The following is a 24,453-nucleotide window of genomic DNA, read 5'->3' on the forward strand; positions in this document are numbered from 1 at the left end:
GATAAGACGACTTTTGTCGCCAAATGATTAGCGTACGGGCACAATGATAACATTATTGTTCTATGATAACGCACAACCGGGGCGCCGCAAACCGTCATAAGCACGATTAAAGATAAATTAGTATTAACACGTTGACGGGCAGTAACCGCTATACCAGTCATCCTGATTCAAGTTGTAATATGACCATGACTGGTATAGCAGGTATATTATATAAAGTCGTAAAATTACATGACTGCTAGAGCAGTTGCGTTTCTTGTGGCTTTGCCACAATGGAAATTATCTAGTGTCCTATTGTGACTTACTAATAATTTGGGCAAAAAAAAATCAAATATTCTAAAAATTATATAAAAATCTATGGATTATGCCCAATCAGAGTGACTACCAAATTACAGTAATTTGCATAACTGCATTAGCAGTCATGTCCGTCAATGTGTTAATCATTGATCAATATTATTCATTTTATAAGTCGTAGTCACTGTTCTTCAGGGCCGGATTGGTTAGGCGAGCTACCGTGAAAATCTCGGTGGCCCGCTTAAAGTTTGGGACCGGTTAGTGTAAGTGAAAAAAAATTCTTGTTTAAAATACGATTGGTCGCCTATCAGCTCGTAAAAATTGTACACGTAACTTTGGGACAGTAAATATTTAAATGGGCCGCGTAGAAGTGAGAATCTCGATGGGCCGATACATACCAATCCGGCCCTGCTGTTCTTCTAATCTTCAACCGGTGGTACATTACCATATTTTGGGTCACGTTTTTACGTGACTTTCAGAACTGGGTTGGCGAATGGGCGGTCGTGTATAAACCCACAAACTTGTGTAATGTGTAGCACACCAACACAAAATGCTATGTACACTAATTTATAGAAAAGTAACTCAATCGGGGCCTTTTTTCAGTTCGTTAACGTTGGTCGCACACAACAATAAGTTGTCTTCGATAGCGTCTGCGGTACCTACATGGAAGTGGGAGACTAAAATATTTGCTCATTAATTATTGTTTCTTTATAATAAAAATATATATAATCAATAATCATAAACGACTTAAAAGCAATATATCATTCAACTAACTTGCATCTAACATCGTTCTCGATTACAAAACAAAATATGAGGATTATGATTAATAAAATTTAAATGATAATTCCAATATCATTTTATTTTAATTTAATTGTTTTATTCAGATATTATTGCCAGGGAAAAGCTAAATTACAATCACGGTATCTGCGAAGCCCTAAGGCCTCGCGGAGCACAGTTTGAAAATCTATATTCTGTATTTCTATATACCCTATGCTGTACAAGTAGTATACACTGTACACGACATTCTACCAACTATGTACTAACACAATTATTAATAATTTATCATTATATCTGTGCGCAAGCCCGTTCGTATAAAATTAAAAAATTAAAATTATTATTAGAACATCGCATTGGTTATTTTTGTTAGGTTTAAAATAGTAAACAATTATAATAAAAAATTAAGTTTCCTTTCTTTGGATGAACCCAAAGTATGTACCTAACCAGTGTCCAATATGTTCACCAATAACTTCGTCAACATTTATATCTATTGTTATTTTTTAAACAAATTGAATGCAAATAACTAAACAGTTGATATCAGTAAAAGCTAGTTGCCAGTTGGTACTTGGTGCTTATAAGTAGTTGTAGGTATTAATAGTTCAAAATAAATATATTAACGTTTATACGTAGATATGTAAATCCACCGGAAAATACTCTAAAACAATTGTTAATATCTAAAGAAAAACAAGGAGGGTATATCCTCCAAAATACACTACTGCAGGTCTTCAAGCAAACACAATAATTTACCGGTATGTAGTTGTATAGGTGCCTTGTGCAGTCGTAAATACAACAAATCGATGATTTTTTTACGCGGGGAAGTATGGGTAATGGCCAATGGTACATGGTAAGCACTATTTAGTGTAGACCATGATTTTTTGCCTACCGACGTTTTATTGACTACCTCAAGAGTGACTACACAGTAATCTGTGTATTTTGTACATTTTATAAACTAGCGTTATTTTTTGATAATGCTGATTAAGTTAGGAAAATACACAAGTTGTATGTACCTATATCAATATAATATAGATAAGGATTCAATTGCTCCAACTTCCAAGTGACCATGGTATATTTTTAACACCGCGTAATTGACTAGCGGAAACTTCAAGGTTCCCGAACTTGTCAGTTTGAATATTACTAATACTTTCTGAAAGATCCTAAAAAGTCGAATAAAACCTAAATTGTCATATACTTTTAAGAAAAAGTACCTCATTAGTACTCGGTAGTTTAAGTCAGTGTTAACTGTTATTATTGTCATAGGATCATACTTCACAGGATCAGCAACCACCTTCACCTCGTACAATCTACAAATAAATAATAACAACACTAGGTACATATGTTTTTTATCATCTTCATATTTAAATCGTCGAATTAACCAACCTCGACTATCATACAGTAATGTGTAGTTATGTATATCGACCATCGTCGGTATAGGTATACGTCCAGGATACAGTCCACATGAAATGTCACAAGTAGATTTATATTATAAAAAACTTCGTGTAAACAACGTGTAAATAATTTTCTTAAAGTGTAGAAAATGTGTGTTGATTATTTTTCATAAACTTATATTGTGAAAAATTAAATGATTCAGTTGGCTAATAATAATTCAACTGTCAAATGTGCATATACAATTAACAATAATAATATATACAAAGTTATTAATTATTATAAAATAAAATGTATAGAATTTATTTAGTTTGAAAAATATTCTATTCCAGTGTTTTCCCTACATACCTATGTACAATTTTGTTAGTATATTTTACATTCAGAACATCTATATTACTCATTTAGACGATCGATTTATATGAGAATGGACTAAGAATGGAGATGCATGCGTCGTCTCGCTGTCCCAGTCTTAAAAAGCACAATAACGAACAATAAGACAGACTTATGATCAGCAGTTCCAATTTTGTGTAGTAATGTACTAATGTTTAGTAGAAGACTAATACTTAAGCTTTAAGATGATGCAGGATGATCTTCTTATTTCTTATAGGTATAGCCGTATTTGGTAATGGACCGTTTTGACTTATAGTTTTAATTTTTAATTATTTTAATGACCGTTAACAAGTGTATATATTATTATGCTATAAAGTGCTCTCTAAATATGGTGGTATAAGTGTATAATAGTAATATACATAATTATATAAGTATATAACTCACATTGAACGCCAATAATTAGGAATAAATAAATATCTAAATAAATCCAGTCCAGAAAATCTCGTACTTTTTTAACAAAATCCAAAGGATAGAAATACTACGCCATCATACATTTTACGTTATCTATTACATAATATTTACTAGGTATATAACATATAAGTATATTTATAGTGACAAAGTGTAATATATTTATCATTTACGCTCGACAATTTTTTTACAGTTAAAATAATGTAAAAAAAGATTTACGGTAGGTGGGTACATTATGGTGCCTCATTTATTGAGGCTATTGTAATACTTAGAAGTGTGTAAGTCAATTGAAAATGAATATTATAAGTGTTAAATAATTGTTGACATGTAGGATGTATATTGTATGTAGGTATCAATAATGTATCATAATTAATAAATGATAAATGATTGCAATTTGCAATAAAAAGATTATTTTTTTATTCATATTTATAGTTTTCCTAAATATTTTATACAAATCTGAGGGTCGTATTCATAGTCAATGGTTAAGAATAAGTATTGCTTAGTTTTGTAAACTGTAATACTTATTATAAATTTAAATTACAAATAAAACTTGTATAAGATATATCTTCTTCATCTTGAAGAATAATATATGAAGTACTGGTAATATACTATCTATATAATTTACACAAAAGATGGTGTGAACTTGTGAAAATGTTTAGACAGTCAAGTTCTTAATGCCTATAGTTTATATAGTCTATAGTCTATGTTTTACTAGATGGGTTACCGCCGTTTAATAAATATATAATACAATTAATGTAAAATTATGTGAAAATCATTTGTGACCACGAAAAAATTATATATAACCCACCCACAACCACTCGAAACAAAGTTTTTACGTGGCTGTGCCGTGCTTACGTAATTACACCGTGCTTTTACGAAAGTTCGACTAGCAGGTACCTAACTGAAATCTAATGGAACTTAGGTAATATAATTTGAAATCATTTGTAACCCTCTTTTAAAATTATTATTAGTACTTAGTAGGTAATTATTTACCGACCTTATTGTACTTAAAGGTATCGTAACAACTAACAATATGTAAATACTAACAATGTTAAACAATTATGTTGTTATCATTATTAATTAATCAATAGCATTGTATAAGTGCAGGAGGAACCTCACGTCTGCCGTGGTTGACCACGACCGGTCAACGGATTTGTCATAACGACGAATAATAATAATAATTATACTCCATGTTAATTATAATTTATAGTCTATAGATAATATAAGTACCTATATAACTACACCATATTATAATATAATATTTTGAATGAATTTAGCCATATAATGAAGAAGGTTACAAATTGTATATTATATTCCGTACACGCATGACGCATTGCGGCGGTAGCATTAAAATTCAGCTGAACACAAATTATCGATTGTTAAGACAGGCATAAAGTATAAGTCTGCGGGCCAGGTTTCAGTTAGCTGCAAGTCAAACTTTCGTAATATGGCACGCTGTACAACGTCGTCACCAGTGGCGTAATTAGAACTGAATTTCGGGAGGAGTGGATTAATCTTTATACTATATAGGTACAGTGTAATTTTATTGTAGTATTATATTCATTATTAAGCTTTACTCTTTATATTTGCTAGTAGCTTCAATTGTGCAAGTGCGATAAAAAAAACTACTTTATAAAAATTAATTAAACTATTGTATTATTCAACAAGATGAACACTTTGTCATATAATACAAATTATAGTAATGAAACTACTAGTTATTCAGTACAAATAATAATATATTGTTCTCAAAAATAACTATCTACTTCAAATTGATTTTTAAGATTTGTATTTGCATATTATTTTTAAAACCATATAGATTAAGTGAAAGTGAGTCAAATTATTAAATATAGGCTGTTGATTATTTCTATACGTATTTATTACCATAGAGTGCTGTGATGGAATTTGAGATCCCGTTTCACTGAGTTCCCATATTTATCAGTTTGAAGTTCACCAACGACTTCAGGATGTGGGATCAATTCTTTGAACCGGCTATCAACGCTAGATATAAGTTTAAAAAAATCCAATTAAAATAAATCTGAATAACTACAAATTATGATTGATATACTTACAAATCATTGTCGTGATTGTACTTAAACTTCATAGTATCAGTACCACTTTGTACAATCTACAAATAATAATAATAATAGTAACAATAATACAATAATTATGCATTATGCCAAGCTGCACAAAAATATATTCATTTAAATATTTAACGGTTCGCTAATATTTTATTGACCAATCATAGTCCAGAGTATGCTTGAGAGACCATTAAGGGGACGTAACACTGGTATTTGTTGCCTCCGTCTTACAAGTGCGTAACATGGCAAATTTACGGTCAGCAGAACACGTGTAGCTTCGTTAGTCTAAAAATTAGAATGAATTGACCTATTATGAAACTTGATGGTAATAGAATATTATCCGTGTTTGTATGTTGGTTTTTTACGATAGTGAATTTTTTTAGCAAATTATGCGTGTATAATAGACCGTAAATTAAAAATACTCATAACTCACTTAAAAACTGAATTATCGTAAAAACCAACGTAAAAACATAGATAATGTTCTTACCATCAAGTTTCATTATAGGTCAATTGACTCTAATTTTTAAACCAACGAAGCTAAACGGGTTCTGCTGAGCGTAAATTTGACATGTAACGTACTGGTAAGACGGAGACAACAAATACCAGTGTTACGTCCTCTTAACTCGCTGTCAATTCATTAAACGTTTACTGATTGTTTATGTGCAACCCTGAACCCGGCATTAGTATATAAGTATATACAATTTTTATTAAATCGTTGAATAACTCAGTACTCACTTCACCCATTGTATCGTGACGTTTGTGAGCGTCATGCCGTCCAAATCTTGGTTTACACTCCGATGTTCTATACAATTTAAAAAAAAATTTTTTTTTTTTTAAAGAACAAAATTGTTATTTCACACAAAAGATTTTACTACAAATATAATATACATCGGGGACGTATAAGTATAGGTAGGTACACATACGTCGAAGACGTCATCAAAGAACAAGGCGGTAATATAACAAACTGACGAAATACAAATTCGGCAACACCCAATAATAATTGTAAAAATAATTATAATTACTAGGGCTCGGATTTATATGCAAATACATATTTTCTCTGCGACATGATAAACTAATTTCAGCAAGTGATAAATTTGTTTCACAATATTTTTTATAAAACGAGCTATATTTGATTTTACATATTTTTACATAATATATTGTCATAAATACATGTTTTAACATATTTCACAATTATTCAATTTTTTCTCACATATTTATACAATTATACTGTCTTAATTTCTTTTCTTCAGATTTAGAATAATTGAAAGGTTACCATGACTATATATTATATCGACGATCTTTTGAATTCAAAAATTTAAAAGTGCAGGTTATTATTAATTGTAATCAAGATCATTAGTTAACTATAGATAAATATGCATTTTTTATTACATGTTATTTTATTAATAATAATTATTAAGATTTTATGACAATATCGGCGATCTTTTGGATTCTAAAATTTAAAAATGAATGTTAAATAATGTTTGTAATCAATATATTTAGATAAATATACATTTTTTATTACATTTTATTATATTATTAACTATTATTTTTTTTTCGATAATATATAATATTTTGAATTCTTTAACACATATTTATTCACATATTTTTATTGTATAAATACATACTTTGGTTATATAAATACATATAAATCCGAGCCCTAATAATTACTATAGTTGAACAAATAATTATAATTATGATGTCAGGAAATCAGAATAAAACTAACCAACGGCAACTGTAATGGCTGCCGCGTAACGACAATTCGACGGTAAAAACAGTAAAAGGGGGATTATTGCGTCGAATATCGTTTGGCGGTGTTGGACGAACTAAACATTAAACAATTCTTGTTTTTCCTGGTACTGTAAACAGAAAAATTCTTTTTTTCGTGTAACGGGTAAAACAAACTGTTCCAATAGTTTTTTTTTTTTAAAATCGTATTAATTCGTGTGGATAAATCACGATGATATTTTGATCGATTCCTTTAACTAAACCGTCACGATAATTATTGATTTATTATTAAGTAAAGAATACTAGCAAGTTGTATTATCTACTTGAAATTCAGCGCAAAAATTATTATTAAGAACGCGTCATTATCAAATGAGTAACTCACTCGCCGATATCCATGCGTCCCTCGACCGGTGGCGGCGCGTCTCGGTCGGTCTTCTGCGCCTCGTCGTGGTAGTTGTTGAACTGCATTATAATATGATACAATTATATCAATATGACCTTCAAGTACCGTTTGAGTATTTTACTAGGCTTGAATGGAATCGAGTGCCAGCGACAACACAAATCGAAGAATATAATAGCAGTTACCTATTAAAAACAAAATTGTTTAATAACTATATTACACAAGTCCGCGGGGGTACGTCTGCAACTAGTGTGCGCGTTCAGTGTTCAACCTTCAGCGTTGTTCTTGTTCTTATGAAATATTTGTCGACTGCTTTATTACGAGGTATATAGCGTATACCGGTTAATGGTAGTCGGTTATAAGTGGTTCTGAGGGGTGGTGGCGGGTGTGATTATGGGGTAAACGTGACCTTGAATGAACGTATTCGTTTATCCCGTACACGCACAGCGTTCCTGCGGGAGACGCACAAGACACAAAGATCGGCACGCAGTGTGGAACGCCACTACACATATTCTAGCCATATTAACTGCTAGCAGGCTGGCCGTTATAAATAAGAGACCAAATAATTATTGGATAAGATAGAACGATTTTCATTGTTTATTTTTCCATAATCGATTAGGTACCTTTCAATAATGATTCATGGCAGGGTGTTGCGTTGCGTGAGGTAGGGACTCAGAAAAACTCATTTTTGTCGAGTCGCGGGCTGTTCTCTTGCTGGACAGAATATAGGTAGTCGAAGCATACCAATTACCAGTCAGATTCTGAGCGGAGCGATGAATGTATTGATTTTACAATGATGGGCTTTTTTGTGTCTACTGTCACGATTGGTTTACACGTTTACACAATTAGTAGTCGAAATAATGCTTTGATTTCAAATGTCCGTATCTTTTATGTTGGGATAAGGAATCAGTATCTAGTTGATGCATTTGCAGAGGTCAAAATTGAAAATGTCCAGTACTTTTACGTAGCCAATTTTCGATAAATTTTGATTTTTGATGTAATTAAAAATAATAACCATAAATACACTATAGATGAATTTTTCATTGAATATTCATAATAGTATTTTCTACATACACCATACAATTTTCAGTTTAGTTAGTATCGCAAATATATTAATTTCCAACACCTTTTTAGTTTTTATAAATAATACTATGATTTTTACTGAGATATTAAAAATATATAGGTATTTAAAGTACGATAAGCATAAGTGTAAAAGTATTTCCATAACTTTAATGTAGTAAATCACCCGTTGATTCATAGACAACTGTCACATTGATAATGAGTAAACAATAACAATATTTTAATTCAGTAACTTAAAATCTGAACTTCAAGACTAATAATTTTATTGTTATTATTCAGTTTTTTGTTTTGATATAGGGTATGATTTATCATTACAAACACTCTGTAGTTATACCTATAGTATGGTACTTAAGAACTAGTATGAATACATAATATATTTCTACATACATCATTACCATCACCTTATATACATAATATATTAGTCATGCTAACAAAATTATACTGTCCAGTTTCATTCTCAACAATTTACCATACAAATATAGTTTATATAGATACTAAATACCAATAAAAGGTACTGAATACCTACTTAATCTGTAATAATACAAAACTTTGTAATAATATATAATTATCAAAAATATTTATTAAAATAAAATATGTTTGAACTCTTTACTATGCTACAAAAGAAGTCTCAAATAGTCTCAATACAAAAATTATTATACAAATAAGATCTGTTAAAAATAAACTAAAATGTTAAATATTATAAGTGAAAAACCTACATTTTGTAGTAAAATAACATAAATATACCTGTTTTAAACAATTAAAATATTTTAGTCTTAGTTCATAATTGAGTTTATAATTATTCATACAATTTGAAATGTGGAGTTGGTTGTGATTTTAGTGCATTAGGAGATAGTACAATTGTATTGGATAGGTTTTCATTTTAAGTTACCACAGAGAGTTGTGATGGAATTTAAGATCTCGTTTTACCGAGTATCCATCCATGTTAGTCTTAAAAGCACCTTTACTCTCAGGATTTGGATTCTTTTCCTTGAACTGGTTATCAACACTATAAAATCAAAAGAAGTTTAATTAAAAAAACTTTATATCAAAATAATAATTAGGATAGGTACTAACAAATCAGTGTCTTGGTTGTACTTGAACTTAACAAATGCAGCGTTCCCTTCACCTTGTATAATCTATAAAGTATAAACAATAACAATGTATAAGTATTGTAAATAATGAACTATATTTAAATTAAAACTTACTTCAGCCATTGAATCATGATGTTTATGAGCTCCGTGCCGTCCAAACATTGGTTGACTCTTATATGCTACAGCTCTAAAAAAATAATATAATATATTGGATTTTTTTTTAAACATTTTAAGTTCTAAAATTTATATTCATACCGATTTCCAGTATTGTCACGATTATTTTTTTTCTCTGCTATTGCTACAAATTAAAATATTAATAGTAAAAAAATATAGTTTTAAAACATTTAAATATCTTACATGAATTGTGAAAAAATTCTTCAAAGATAACAAAATTGTTTTCTTGGTTTACCAATTTTGATAATTGAAAATGCTTCCACATAAACTGCAATAATTTATCAGTTGGCTTATCGATAGCTAAATGTTTGGCTTCTAAACCAATATCCTAAAAATGTAGAATTGTAATTTTTAAATAACCAATATTCAGAATCATGTTAAAATAATACTTATAAAAATAATGAGGTTATTATACCTGTAGCATGCATTGAATTAAACGTATTCCATAACCTTTACGCTGTTTGGACTCATGTATGTAAAAATCCAACAAACAGTAGACCCTGGCTTCTGAACGGGAAGCCTGTTTGTCGTAGAGAAACAATTTTTTCCATCCCATCTTCAAAAATCCAACAACAGCGAAATGACTAGTAAACAAAATACAAATACAGTAATTGTTGTAAGAAACAAATTAATTAACCAAAAATAAACATTGATAATATATCATAATATGTATACCCTGGCTTTTTGTGTTCGGTCATCATATAAATTACATGATCAGAATTGACAAGTCTGTTGGCGCTGGTGATTGGCACCTTAAACTCTTGAGATACAGCTGATGCTTTACCCATTTCGTCAATGATCAATCTCATTATGTTTTTCAAACTGTAAAAACACAAACGCATACAATGTAAAATTTATAAAACTATACTGGTCATGAAAACAACAATAGCAAAATTTGAATATCTACTGTGGCTTGGTTACATTTTCATGTTTCTAATCAGAACATCTGTTATAAATTATAATAATATATTATAAGAACTCTACATGGGGTGGAAAAAATAAATAGAAATAAATAGATTTTTTTTTCAAAATATAGGTATCCTAAATACAAATTCCAAACTATTTTTTCTTAGTTCTTACTCATCGTTTTCCTCGTGTCCCTCGACCGTTAGTGTGTTATTTATCTTCAGCACCTCGTCGGTGGCCACTTTCCCGATGTTGAAGTTAAACTCCATTGTCGTCTGGTCTGTAGGGTAAATGAAACCTTAAGACGTGAATACGATTTAAAAATACAGAACAATCGTTCAGTACTCGAAGAATGGCACAAAATATTCTTCTTCGCTATTATTCGATATTTTGAAAGCCCAACAAAATACACGACGGACAGAGAAGCGAAAATCTGAAATGCTGAATGATCATTAAACGAATAAATTGGTCTTTGAGGACTGCGGGCGGGCTGGCTGTTGACGAGCAGGCTGTTGGCGGGACAGACAAGAAAATATCAGGTAACCGTCATTCCGAACTGGGTACCAAACCCACAAAGTACCAACGTCCAGCACACACAGGCCTCACTCCGAATTATTAAGCCCCGATTATTTTAGGCGTTTTTGTGAAGAATAAACTGGAATAAAGTTAATGTTTTTTCCATGAAAATTGGATCGCGTTTTCCGAGTAGTGAGTACCTACCACCAAAATGTTTGTCTCGGGCACGGTCGCACGGGGCGGCTCCAATGTCCAGATGGTGTCCAGGTGCAGATTGCAGACGCGTAACATTAACTAATAAATATGAACAATAATAAAACCGCTGTATGGGACATATTGAAAATATTATTATTTATTAATGTAAGATTATTGAAGTATACGTGCATTGGGAATTTGCCTTTTCCCGACAGCTGCGGCTTGCGGGCTACAATAGGAAAATCGCGTACTCACAATTCTCGTACACTGGAAATTATTATACTACTGGTTAATTAGGTATCTTGCAAAGTTGCAAATAATTATACATTTAGTCTGAACTTTTATTCATTTACAATTACAACAGTTCTATTGTACGGCACACGCGTAGGTACCAGTACGTATAGTCCTATAATTCCTACGAAATACTGAAATTTTAATTTCCCTTAATTGTTTCACCCTTTTAACCCTTGTGCGCTGTATTGTTATCATATTTTATACGATTAATATAGCGATGGTTATTGGTAAGGGACAACAGAGACTAAAAAATTAATTTTAAAATTAGACGCTCCAAAAAAAAATTGCAGAAAGCAGGTGGCAGCCACTCGCCGGGTTGGGTAGGTCATTGCACGTCGTCGTTAACCTCCGTGCTCGGCTCTCGTCGTAAACAGGACGCGTTGATGTGATTACCTACACGTGATGACAACAAAGTAAAAACCGAAAACAACAAACGTCGTCGGAAAAATTAAAAAACCTAAAAAAGTAAAAACATAACAACAATACAGACACTCGTGGCTTATCACATATTCACACGCCCGCTAAAACGTTTACAGTACCTACCCAAGTTATAAAATCGAAGTAAGTATTAATATATCTGCTATGTCGTTTCGCAAATTTTTCTTAAGAGACAACGGGAAGCATCGCAACATGGACTCCGGCGGGAAAAATGACGAGTGAGTTGTATAAAAATTGTCCTTATTTACTACGTATATGTACCTATAATAATATTATGATCATCACGTAATTGTTGTTTTTCGGGAGATTATTGTCTATTCGTCTAATAAGCCGACGGGGCGTCGGCCATTTTCTTGTCGAAGTTTTTTTCAATTTATCATCCGGGAAAATAACCCGGAACTTGATGACCTAAAAATCTTGTAAAAATACATAAAATTACATAAACATGTTAATCATTTTTATTTTATTTGAAAAAAGATTTTAAATGCATCAATACCATCAAATAATGATTTTAATAAATTACGTAAAAATTGATATTTGATTTAAATCAAAAATACCACACTAATATAACACTCAGAATACAACAAAACAAGAACACTCTTTCAGGTAGAAATTTTGTTTACAGGATAATAAAAAAAAAAAAATTAAAAAATAAACACAATTGTTAAACCACTAATTTCCTCGCGCCGCTCAGAATCTAAAATGCAAATATACAAAGTAACAAAATGCTTAAAATAAACCAAAATTGATAAAAAAAATTACCTTTCGACCAATAAATGGTACTTATAAATTCAAAAAGGGTGGGAAAGTGGGTGTCGCTCTGCTGTACAGTAGGTTTAATAGTGGCTCACTGTAATGCATGGTGTTAAATTTTAATTAAATGATATAATATAATTATATAAGAAGTTAGTCGGTCAGCCTATGATATTACTAACTACTAAGTATATTTGATGATATTATAGCGAGTAAATAATTTATATATAACCTATTTACGTGGAATCTTGTTTTGAATTTTCAATCCTTAGCTATAAAAGTTGAACATTTTATACATTTTTAACTGCAAAATAATTTTGAATTTTGTCAAAATTTGAATTTAAATGCTTATAATAAAAAATTCGCATAAGCATTTTTAATATTTTAAACTATACTATAACAACAATATATCAGGATCCTTGTATTAATTTTTCACACTTTTTGACCCAGTAAATACAATTTTATTGTCAATTATAGAAAAATTTAAAATTTAAAATGTCTTCAAACAGTTCAAAACTAGTCAAAATATTTTGAAAATGTTATCGTGTATATAAAATGAAATAATAAACATTCAGTGAAATTTCATGTACCTACCTGTCTATAATTATTCATTTTTAAATTACAACAAAATAAGGAATTGTTACACGAGAAATCGAGTGAATATCCAATGTTGTAAAATTATGATCTTCAAACACTTTTTTTTTTGATAACGGTGAATAACCTTTAAAGGAATCTTGTATTACATTTTTAAAATCTTAATTTAAAAGAAAATTTTTTATAAATTTCCAACTCAAAATAATTTGCAAATTTTCGTGATATTTGCGTCTTTTGTCAAGATTTAAACTTTAAATGCGTATAAAAAAAATGTTGACTGGATTTTTAATATTTTTCAATTATCATTGTAACAATATATTAGGAATCTTGTATTACATTTTCAAGCTTATTTAGGTACCCAACAAATAACATTTTATCGACATACATGAAACTGAAAATGTCCGTAAACAGTTCAAAACAAATCAAAATATTTTGAAAATTTTATCGTGCATATAGAAAATGTTAATAAAAACAACCAGTAAAAATTTCATATATATATATATATAGGTACGGTATTTTGTTTTAGAGTTACACCAAAACCCAAAATCGATTTTGCCAAAAAATTCCAGGATTTCCTTAATTTTTATGTTGATTTCCCAACCTAACCTAACTATTAAGAATTTTAAATTTTGACTACCTGAATGCACCAACTAGCTTCACTTTCCCATCGAACAAGATACTGTTGAAGAAAATCAAAGAAGTTTTACTACCCCTAACAGCGATGACAGACACAAAACAAAAAATTTTAAAAAAACACATCATGATGTGCATTGTGAAATGCATTGTAAAATCAATACATTCATGATGAATCGCTCCGCTCTGAATCTAAAATGCAAAATTAAATTTGAACTATTGAATTCTTTGTGACATAAGTCGAATTTCTATAAAGACGAGCCTTGAATGTAAGCATTGGAAAAAAGATGCAAATGCATAAAGTTCCGGGCCCTATTTATGAAGTTTAGTAGGTACCTAACCTAACCTAACCTATACCCAAGCCCGGATTAAGACATTTTGAGGCCCTTGTACGAAAAAAAAATATTAATGTATACCGGGGTGAAGTGACCAGCCGACATCTTATGAAAGTATACCAAAAATGATGAAGAAATACCCCTTAAAGATTTTTTTATTTTTTAAGTTATGGGCAATTAACTTTTTTTATCAAAACCATACTTATCACGCATTTGTTTCTTTGTTTCTATGTATCTTCAAAAGTTTTCAACATTTTGATGTAATTTTTTTTTATTTTAAAGCTATTTAATTGTCCTATCAACTGACATACGCAATTGAACTATAAATGTGCTAATTATTTTTAATAAATTAAAAAAGTAGAAAAAAGTTGGCAAAAATTAGCATTTTTTTAAAGGAAATCGTGTATTATTCCAAATAATTTACTACTTAAATGGGTTTTTTGTTTTTTTGTATTATTCTACTGAATTATACCTGGAATACCTTGAAAGATTAGTATTTATAATATCTCCTGTTAATTGTCAGAATCTTAGTTTTCTTAGAATTGAGTATCGATCGTTAATAATTGGTCGTCAATCGTTTAATTTTAAATCTTCGGTAAATTTTAGTTGTCATAATACAAAAACCAAAAACTCATAATTAATAATAAATTATTTGGAATAATGCACAATTTTCTTTTAAAAATTCGAATTTTTGCCAACTTTTCTCTACTTTATTAATTTAATAAAAATAATTAGCACATTTCTTGTTTAATTGCGTATTTTAGTTGATAGGAAAATGAAATAGCTTTAAAATAAAAATAAGATTACGTTAAAATGTTGAAAAGTTTTGAAGATACATAAATAAATGCATGATACGCATGGTTTTGATAAAAAAAAAGTGAATTGTTATTTATGATTTTTTCAGATCAACAACAAACAAAGATGAGGCAAAACAGGGGCAGCATGATGCTCACAAACATCACGACATAATGGGTGAAGTGAGTTTAGTTCAATAATTTATGAATTTTAAATATTTATGAAAATAAATTGTATTATTTTTATTAGATTGTACTAGGCCAAGAACTACCCGATAATGTGAAGGACAATCATAATGGAGTTGATTTGTTAGTAACAATAAATGTATATACCTACCTACATTTTTTGATGTTGATGTTTTTTAATTTAGGGTTGATAATCAAGTTAAAGAAGTAAATCCACATTCTGAGAGCTTGGACACATATCAAATCGACGAGTATGATGACTACATGGATGAAGATATTAATATCATTACAGCTACACTTGATATTTAAAAACCTACTCATAGGTATTAAGTTATTCGTGAATCGTGATCCACATTTCTACTGCATTATTGCAAAATATTTAATTTCACAATTTCATACTTAGTCTATATTTTTTTTTTGGTATACCGTATTAGACATAATAACCATAAATATTTATTAGTTATCTTATTAAATACATTCTTAACAATAAGAATGTGTTACTAAACTACGCGTTTACGTGTTATGTCGTTTTTATTTGTTCGAAATCACTTATACGAAAAAAGTCCTTATTGTTTCGAAATCTATTATTATTTGTGTTTTTCAAAGTTTAATAACTTTTTTGAAATTACAATATCAAAAAAAATAAAAACTATATTGCACAGCCAAAGTTCTCCTTTAAATGTGGTGAAAATATCTTTTCTTAGTCATGAGTTATGACTGTAGCCTTCTTGGTTCTTTCCCGCGTAAAACAGTTTTTGCTATGCCGTACATGTGTAAGACGGAGACAACAAATTCCGGTGAAACGTCTTCTTAAGCAAAATCCTATCTAATGGCGCCGGATTAATAAGGTTTTACTGAATCTGTATGTTTTAAAAGCTTTTCTTCAACTTATATTTTGTTGTTAAGTTATATCACTACCTAGTACCTATATCACAGATTGAAATAGTGATTGTAAAAGAAAAAATTTCCAATTTCCAATGTTTAATATTTATATTTTAATATTAATACCTACTAATTTTTTTAGATAAGTAAATAGATAATTAATAGTACTATTGAAACGACTTTAAACTTATATACTAGGTACATAGAATATAACATACCGGTTATGAGTTTTTTGATATAGGTTCCTTACATTAATTTACTAGGTAGGTATCTATTATTAACTATTAATAGTATATTTAAAATGTTAAGAGATTATTAATTATTATTCCTAATAATATGATGTTCACATTATTTTATTTGTACATTTTACTCCAAATGGATACTACAAAATTATACAACAAACTGTATGATATGTAATTACGAAAAATATTATGTAAGCATTAAGCTATTAAAGAATGCTGGCCACTATTTGTTTTCTCTCTTAATCTCGCGCAACAGGCACATTTGCATTCAAACTTAAAAATAACCAATCTTATGTTGTTAGCTTCAATATAAGAGTGAATTGATCTATTATCAAACTTATTAAGTTTAAAAAATTATCTCTATTTGTATATTCTACTTTGACTGATTTTTTTCAATATACAAAGTTTAGATAATAGATATTAGATTTAATGTCATTAGTCCAGTGTTCGGAACGTTCGCTAAAAAAATGAATTCGCTCACGTTCAAATTCATACCTATTATTTTTCAAATGAACACGTTCACGTTCACGTTATTTGAACATATGAATGAGCGTTCATTTAATTAATTAAATTAAATTTATATGCATCGTTTGAATACGAATACAAAATCATGGAAATTATAATAATATTATCACTGTTCTATGATATTATTGTTGTTTTATATCCAGGCGTGCCCACTAGAATTTCATGTATTTTATTTTTATAATTCGTACCTAATATATTATTATATATTTTATAATAGTATTATCAATTAACATTTATTAAATAATAAATAAATTTGAACGTCTTAAAAATCGTTTAAATTCATTAAATATATAAACTTCGTCCACGATCACGTTCTATTTGAAAAAAAGGAGTGACGTTCACTAAATATGAACGTGAACGCATAAACGAGCGTTCATGAACGACGTTCTTTCCAAATACTGCACTAGTCACTATATAGATACTCCCATATAGTCCAACTGGCTTAGCAATTAGATATCTGTGTGTAGTATTTGATGGTATCTGCCAGTAAATTTATGAATATTTCTTTGTGACTAGTGACTATACGTCTATATACCTACATCATAACCTATCTTCCACCGCTATGCTCGCTAATCAACAATATAGTCAAGAGTGGAAATGGATATTATTTAGCAGCTATCCAACTGCTCGATAGTATACTATAGAGATAACGGTAGTTAAAGGCTTAAGCAATTAATTAATTGCTGAGGCCATATGACCTAGTAATAATTATAACTTATAAGATTAATACTGTGGACAGCGCCGGGATTGCCGGATTGGCTAACAATTCGGCCCGGGAAATTACCATCATTTTATAAATTTTAACTACTTACAAAATAATTTGCAATTTTCGTGATTTAAATGAATTTCGTAAAAATTTGAACTTTAAATACTTTTAGAATTTAAATATCTATAAAAATCTGTCAAAATATATTTAAAATAGTATACTTTCCTCCGATCTTGTATAAAAAATTATAAAATAAACGTTTGGAGAAAATTTGAGGTGTCTACGGTTATTAATTTTGAGTTAGCTACACCAAAAAATAAAATCTGATTTTGTCGAATGTAAAAATGTAAAATTATTTCATTTACCGTTCAAAAAACCCATTTATTTTCAATTATAAACTTGATTACAATTAATTACTTAGACAAGCATTAGGCATATATTTTGAATAAGATCTTTCATTTAAGTTCCATCATAAAACAATTTCGAATAAACCTTATAGAATGCTAGGTTTCAAAGTTTCATTAATAAGAATTTAGAATAGTACCCATAATTTTAAGCAGAATTCAAGCTTAAAAACTATATTGTACCCTAGTACAGGGGTCGGAAACTTGCAGCTCGCGGGCCACATGCGGCTCTTTCGATCTAAAGTTGCGGCCAGTGGCGTAGCGAACTTTAAATCATATGGAAGCCAACATATTATTTATGACCTTCCCCATCCTACTCCAATTGACGTGTACGATACTCATATGCTAAAATAGGGGAGGGGGGTGGGCCTTTAACCCAAAATTAAGCCAAAGACTGATCGTGCATGTTGGCTTTATGAGGTTATGGCCCACCACCACCCCCCCAGAAACCAAAAGCAATTGCTTCTGAAAAACATGATTTGCTATGCCACTGGTTGCGGCTCTTCAGTTCCATTCTTAAAAAGGTGGGCAAGCCGATGTCGCTCTGCTGTACAGTAGGTTACAAGTGGGTTACTGTATAATGGATGGTATTAAATTTCAATGATATAATGTCATTGTATAAGAAAAACGATTCTGAGTGGAGACGGTATGTCAGTCTAGGTATAAGACATACCTATTATATACTTATATCTATGGTATTAAAAAAAAAATTGACCTATAGGTAATAGCATTGATTATACATAGTATGTATAATCAATGGTAATAGGTAACTATAATAAATTCCAAATTAATCATATCACAATATCATTAGGTACTTGTAACGCGTTATACATCAACAACAAATCGTGATACTATCATAAATATATAATAGTATACTTTAGAAGTTTCAAGTACCCACGAATAATATTATACAATCACAGTAAAATAACTAAAATAGTTATTCTAGGTTTTTTGTGATTTCGTCCAAATTTGAACTTAAAATGACTATAAAAATAAACTGTGCTTATGTTTTCTTTAGATTTTTTGGTAACAGAATTAACAACTTACGTGGAATCTTATTTTAAATTTTAAATCCTTAGATATAAAAGTTGAACATTTTATACATTTTTAACTACAAAATAGTTATACAATATTAAATTTGATACATTTTGTTAAAATTCGATCTTTAAATACTTATAAAAAAAAATTGTGCCTATGTATTTTAAATGTTTTTCAACTGCTATTGTAACAATATATCAGGAGCCTTGTATTACATTTTTACACTTTTTGGCCCAACAGATAAAACTTTATTGATATTCATAGAAAAAAATTAAAAATTTAAATATTAAATTGTCCGTAAACAGCTCAAAATGAGTCGAAATATTTTGAAAATTTTATCAAGTATAAGAATTGACAAAACAAACTTTCACTGAAATTTTCATGTATCTACAGTTATTCGTTTTTGAATTACAAAAAAATAATGAAATCGTTACATGACAAATCGAGGGAATATCCAACGTTGTAAAAATTTGAATTTCAAACACTTATAAAAATTTAATTTGACTTTCTTACAGACATTTTTTTTTTTTTTTGATAAAAGTAGATAATCTTATAAGGAGCCTTGTATTAAATTTTCAAGTATTTTTAGTCAACAAATAAAGTTTAATTGACATTCATAGAAAAAAAAACTAATAAAATTGGAAACTGAAAATGTCCCTAAACAGTTTAAAAAAAATCAAAATATTTTGAAAATTTTATCAAGTATAGAAAATGAAAATATAAACAACCAGTGAAAATGTCATGTATCTACAGTAATTTGTTTTAATGTTACATCAAATACCAAAGTCGATTTTCCTAAAATCAATTTTGCGTAAAAATTCCCGTTTTTCCTTAATTTTTCTTTTGTTTTTCACGGTACTTTTGAAAACTACTGGAAAAATTTTACTTTTGACCCCCCTCAAAGTACCAACTAGATTCACTTTCCTATCAGAAAAGTTACTGTTGAAGAAAATCCAAGCACTTTTACTATCCTAAAAGGTGATGACAGACACAAAAAAAAATAAAAAACACACATGATTGTAAAATCAATACATTCATCGTTCGATTAAGAATCTAAAATTAATCATTTTATATAATATAAAAAATATTTGGATGTTTTTATAGGAATAAAGTTTTTTTTTTTATTATACTTAGTATTTACTGGTATTAAATATTAAATATTTTTTATAAAGTCATTATACCTTGTAAAGTTAATGTTTATTACATCCACATAATATGTAAGTCATATTTGTTCGTTCTTGTATTCATTGACTATTGTATAAATCCAAAATGCTCTAGCCTGTTAAAATTATTAAAAATAAATAATAATTGTAGTATATGTATCCAGACAGTAATTTTTTGCTCCAGAATTTTGGTTAAAATAGAGCACTGGGTTGAGCTATATATTTTTTCAGTTTTTGCCTAATATAATAATATATTAATATATATAAATTATTTTCAAATGTAACATGTAGTGTTAAAAAATAATAAACTATAAATTATAATAGATTTTTATTGCCAATAGTTTTTAGATTAATATTTATTATAGTGTATAAAGAAATACTATAGGTAGGCACTTAAAAAGATTAGTTATAAAAAATGAAAATCAGTAAACATGTTAGCTTTAATAGTTATTATAATATTTCCTAGTAAAAAAAAAATAGTGCACTCAACATTTTTTTTTTAAATAGCCCTTACATTGTGCATTTGATTTTTTTCCTACTATCTATCTGGAATAATGATATTAAAATATGGATAGGGTGTTAAGTAGTTATGTAGAGCTGTGATGATATTTAAGATCCCTTTCCACACAGTTTCCATACTTGTCTATTTGATATGTACCCAAGCTTTCAGAATGTGGATTCACTTCTTTGACTTGATTATCAACCCTAAATTAAAAAAAAAATTTTAAAAAAATCTAAATGAATATATAGACATGTAATAGTTACTAACGAATCAACATGCTTGTTCTTCACATTATCAGAATGTCCCTGGGCTTGTACAATCTAATAGAAATAATACAATTATTTATTTTCATGCTTATTTAAAATGTGTACATTTTTAAACTAAACTCACTTCTCCCATTGTGTCATGATGTTTGTGAGCATCATGGCGTCCATGCTTAGCTTCATCATTGTTTAGCGAAGCTCTATAAAAATTATAAATGGTAATTAAAAATTATTTATAACAAATGTACCAATAAAATAATTTTGATTATTATTAAAAAATATTTGATTTCCGTGAGCCAAAACTAAATATAAATGTGAGCCACGTACTTAGGTATATATAGTAGGTTACATACTTTCCCAAGTTTCTTGGTATATATTATTATATTAATATAACTTTTATTGAAAACGGCCCAGTAGTCAGTAGGGGAACAAATCTAGATTACGGCCCAAGCTCGTTTTTCAAATTTTTTTCTTAAAATGTGTTTTAAAGCACTGAATTTGAATGGGTTTGAAAAATCGAAAATATCCCCCGACTTGCTGTGCAAAACCACTGAAAGCAGGTCACAGGGTAAAATCTAATGCATTATGAGTGCACCTCGAAGCCGTGCAGGGGTCACTCGTACAAAAAATCAAATAAAAAAAATCAATTGTTTTCCTGGTTTTTTGGTATACTATTAAAAGTAAGTACCATAGGTAAAATGTGATTGCTTCAAAAATTTAAGCGTACCAAAACACATATTAAAAAAAAAAAATAGTCAAAAAATTAGTTTTTTGTTATTTATATCGAAGTTAACGTGATGTTTAAAAAAATCATTGTTTTCCGGTTTTTTTTTGTAAAACTTCCGTAATAAAAAAGACCAACCATTTTTTCAAACACATTCAAATTCAGTGCTTTAAAACACACATTTTGAAAATAAAATTTGAAAAACTAGTTTGGGCCGTAAACTAAATTTATACCCTAAAAATATCTATGCTACCTACTATAATTTTATTATAATATATGTATGTATGTTGGAAAATTTCAGTTGGTTCATGACGATGACTTTGTTTTTATTCAGCTATTACCGTGAAAAGTCGTTGTATAATAGGTGCTCATAGGCTATATTGCATGTGCAGTTTCAAATAAATAACAGTAGGTCACCCTATACTTGTAGAAAAATTTTTGTAATAGCCACCGAACACGGAAAATCGAAAATGTTCCAAACGGCAAAATGGCCGCTAGTGGTTGGGCTAGTATCTAGTCGTCCAATAATAATAATAATATGGGACGTAATGACAATATTCAACTCACTCGTTCTTCTGCTCTCCACAATTCATGATGCAATGCTGGCTATGGATTTCGGCAATTAATGAAAATTACACGACGTTTACAAGAAGTAGGTAATTACTTAAATTTTAACCAGTGGGAAGAGCGAATCGCGAAAGATGGCTACTGCAGCTCTACTATTTTTTTTATAGAGGTGGGCAAAATACATCGATGTTATGGGCCGATACATCGAAACTCAACATCGATGTTTTTCTACATCGATGTTTCCGTTTATATCGACGTTTTTCCTAAAAACGTTCATGAACATCGATATTTAAAAACATGGATACATCCACTTGTATACATCGATGTATTAAATTATTCGATGTTTTAATGGCGATGTATCGACACATAGAATATCGATGTTCAAAAAAAATTGCCCACCTCTACAGCTGCTGAGTACTGAGTGTATGGTTTGGACTCCGAGGTGTAATGTGTTGTATTGTGATGTGCCATCCAATGGGCGATCGGCGATGGGCGTCTTTGACCTTGTAGAAGGGGTTTCCAGGTGAACCTTGTGCTTGGTCTTGGTTGTTGGTACTTTGTAGTCATCGCTTGTTGACTCTTTACGATGAGTGCCGAAGGCCTCTAGGTTGGTATGCGTTCCGTCAGGTGTCGTTAAGAACTACGTTTGCTCGATCCGCGGCGTTTGGCACTGGTGTGACGGAAGAGATCGAGCCCCGGGGCAGGTTGTCGAAGAGGCTGAAAAAAAACAGTGGGCGATCATGACAAAATAGATCTATTTCAATCAAGTTCAAACCCAAAACTGTAATATAATTAATTTTTTCGTCGACATATTGTACGAATTCATATTAAAAAGTAAAATAAACCTTTCGTTAAGTTTTCGCGGCACCCAAGTGACCCAACCACTCTTAGGACTTTAATAATACTATAATTTTAAACCTAGCAAACCTGGACGATTGCATTTGGAAAACAATTTCGAATGAAGTTTAATATATAGTCGTACAGACTTATAGAGGATCGAATTTATTGATATTATAATATACTTATTACTTATGCTAACTAGTTTTTACTTTTTAGGAGCAGTGGGATGCAACTATCGTGGGCTGTAACTGGTTAGATCAAATGACAACAATTGATTGGTATATTATAAACAGGTACAATAAAATATATATTGTACAATTTAAATTGTCTGCCGTCTGGTATATTGAGTTACTTATTATATCTACTGGTTTCAACTTTCAGACCAATATATTTGATTTAAGAACTTTTATAATTTCCATTTACACAAATAGTGTTGGAGGAACCCAAGTTATGTTTCAATGTTTCATAGTGTCTGCACCAATAGTGCATAATATAATATAATCTAAAAATGTATTGTTTTCATTTTTATAATCATTGATGCTGTTAATAGTTATTACTCATTGCTATAATAGTATAAAAAACCATATAGGTACATAGAACCAGTGGTGCAATTAGGCAATTGGGGACATAGTGCCACTTTTAAGAGGTTCTTTTTTGACATGTATATGTCTTATGGCTATGAGTAATTCTATACTTCAGTGCGACACGAAGAGCATTACCGTGGTCCGTGACGTCATCGTATTGATGCTGGGAGCCTAAAATATTATTGTATCTTTATGACGAATTACACATTACAGTTACTATGACAACCAAACAATAACAAAGATGAAATTAATGTTATAAAGTTCCTAGGTTTCCCCTATCAACCTCATTACACTTTTCTAGATCCTAAGCGTAGCGATGAATGTATTAAATTTACAAGACATATAAAATATGCATGATATATGTACCGACGCAGTGTGAATATTCCTCGATTTTTTTTAGTTTTTACGCTTGTAAACAAAATTTAAGGTCTATAAATGGTAGATTAATAGAAGTCATGTCTAACATATTTCATGATATCAAATAAAATATGAATATCATACATTTTTTTTCAAATTAAAAAAAAAATCAGTAACAGTTTTTAATTTTTCGTTAACTAATTATATAAATATAC

General features: G+C 29.7%; 3 protein-coding genes across 4 annotated transcripts; 1 reads left to right on the forward strand and 2 right to left on the reverse strand.

The window, feature by feature from the left end:
• Window positions 1-3,648: 3,648 nt before the first annotated feature.
• On the reverse strand, window positions 3,649-8,456 carry LOC100166012. 2 transcript variants are annotated; one of them, XM_008188791.3, is made up of 5 exons: window positions 7,724-8,456; window positions 7,435-7,637; window positions 6,063-6,129; window positions 5,319-5,374; window positions 3,649-5,247 (listed from the first exon to the last, which is right to left on the reverse strand). In XM_008188791.3, the coding sequence occupies exons 2-5, from the start codon at window positions 7,518-7,520 to the stop codon at window positions 5,127-5,129; spliced, it is 330 nt and encodes a 109-aa protein (XP_008187013.1). In that variant the 5' UTR covers window positions 7,521-7,637; window positions 7,724-8,456; the 3' UTR covers window positions 3,649-5,126. The 2 variants fall into 2 exon arrangements, with proteins under 2 accessions (XP_008187013.1, XP_029347134.1); XM_029491274.1 differs by having other exon boundaries at window positions 7,435-8,456.
• A 638-nt stretch (window positions 8,457-9,094) lies between these two features.
• LOC100570672 (alpha-tubulin N-acetyltransferase 1) lies at window positions 9,095-11,205 on the reverse strand. The gene is made up of 8 exons (XM_029491273.1): window positions 10,878-11,205; window positions 10,473-10,619; window positions 10,213-10,381; window positions 9,981-10,125; window positions 9,879-9,921; window positions 9,738-9,810; window positions 9,607-9,668; window positions 9,095-9,538 (listed from the first exon to the last, which is right to left on the reverse strand). The coding sequence occupies exons 1-8, from the start codon at window positions 10,970-10,972 to the stop codon at window positions 9,418-9,420; spliced, it is 855 nt and encodes a 284-aa protein (XP_029347133.1). The 5' UTR covers window positions 10,973-11,205; the 3' UTR covers window positions 9,095-9,417.
• Window positions 11,206-11,805: 600 nt separating this feature from the next.
• LOC100571498 lies at window positions 11,806-16,669 on the forward strand. Its single transcript, XM_003247177.4, has 4 exons — window positions 11,806-12,364; window positions 15,366-15,438; window positions 15,506-15,564; window positions 15,627-16,669. The coding sequence occupies exons 1-4, from the start codon at window positions 12,291-12,293 to the stop codon at window positions 15,748-15,750; spliced, it is 330 nt and encodes a 109-aa protein (XP_003247225.1). The 5' UTR covers window positions 11,806-12,290; the 3' UTR covers window positions 15,751-16,669.
• Window positions 16,670-24,453: the final 7,784 nt, after the last annotated feature.

This window comes from Acyrthosiphon pisum, chromosome A3 (assembly GCF_005508785.2).
Source record: "Acyrthosiphon pisum isolate AL4f chromosome A3, pea_aphid_22Mar2018_4r6ur, whole genome shotgun sequence".
In the NCBI taxonomy this organism is placed as follows: Eukaryota; Metazoa; Arthropoda; class Insecta; order Hemiptera; family Aphididae; genus Acyrthosiphon; species Acyrthosiphon pisum.

What these genes read in the sequence shown, in the direction of transcription:
- LOC100166012 (XM_008188791.3), bottom strand. Translation starts at nt 7,520, where the DNA reads ATGCAGTTCAACAACTACCACGACGAGGCGCAGAAGACCGACCGAGAC. An exon ending in GTCACGATACAATGGGTGAA is followed by an intron (nt 5,375 to 6,062) that starts GTGAGTACTGAG and finishes TATTATTTGTAG; the next exon opens with ATTGTACAAAGTGGTACTGA. An exon ending in TACAATCACGACAATGATTT is followed by an intron (nt 5,248 to 5,318) that starts GTAAGTATATCA and finishes ACTTATATCTAG; the next exon opens with CGTTGATAGCCGGTTCAAAG.
- LOC100570672 (XM_029491273.1), bottom strand. Translation starts at nt 10,972, where the DNA reads ATGGAGTTTAACTTCAACATCGGGAAAGTGGCCACCGACGAGGTGCTG. An exon ending in AGAATTTTTTCACAATTCAT is followed by an intron (nt 9,922 to 9,980) that starts GTAAGATATTTA and finishes TTTAATTTGTAG; the next exon opens with CAATAGCAGAGAAAAAAAAT. An exon ending in CGTGACAATACTGGAAATCG is followed by an intron (nt 9,811 to 9,878) that starts GTATGAATATAA and finishes TTATTTTTTTAG; the next exon opens with AGCTGTAGCATATAAGAGTC.
- LOC100571498 (XM_003247177.4), top strand. Translation starts at nt 12,291, where the DNA reads ATGTCGTTTCGCAAATTTTTCTTAAGAGACAACGGGAAGCATCGCAAC. An exon ending in ATCACGACATAATGGGTGAA is followed by an intron (nt 15,439 to 15,505) that starts GTGAGTTTAGTT and finishes TATTTTTATTAG; the next exon opens with ATTGTACTAGGCCAAGAACT. An exon ending in AATCATAATGGAGTTGATTT is followed by an intron (nt 15,565 to 15,626) that starts GTTAGTAACAAT and finishes TTTTTAATTTAG; the next exon opens with GGTTGATAATCAAGTTAAAG.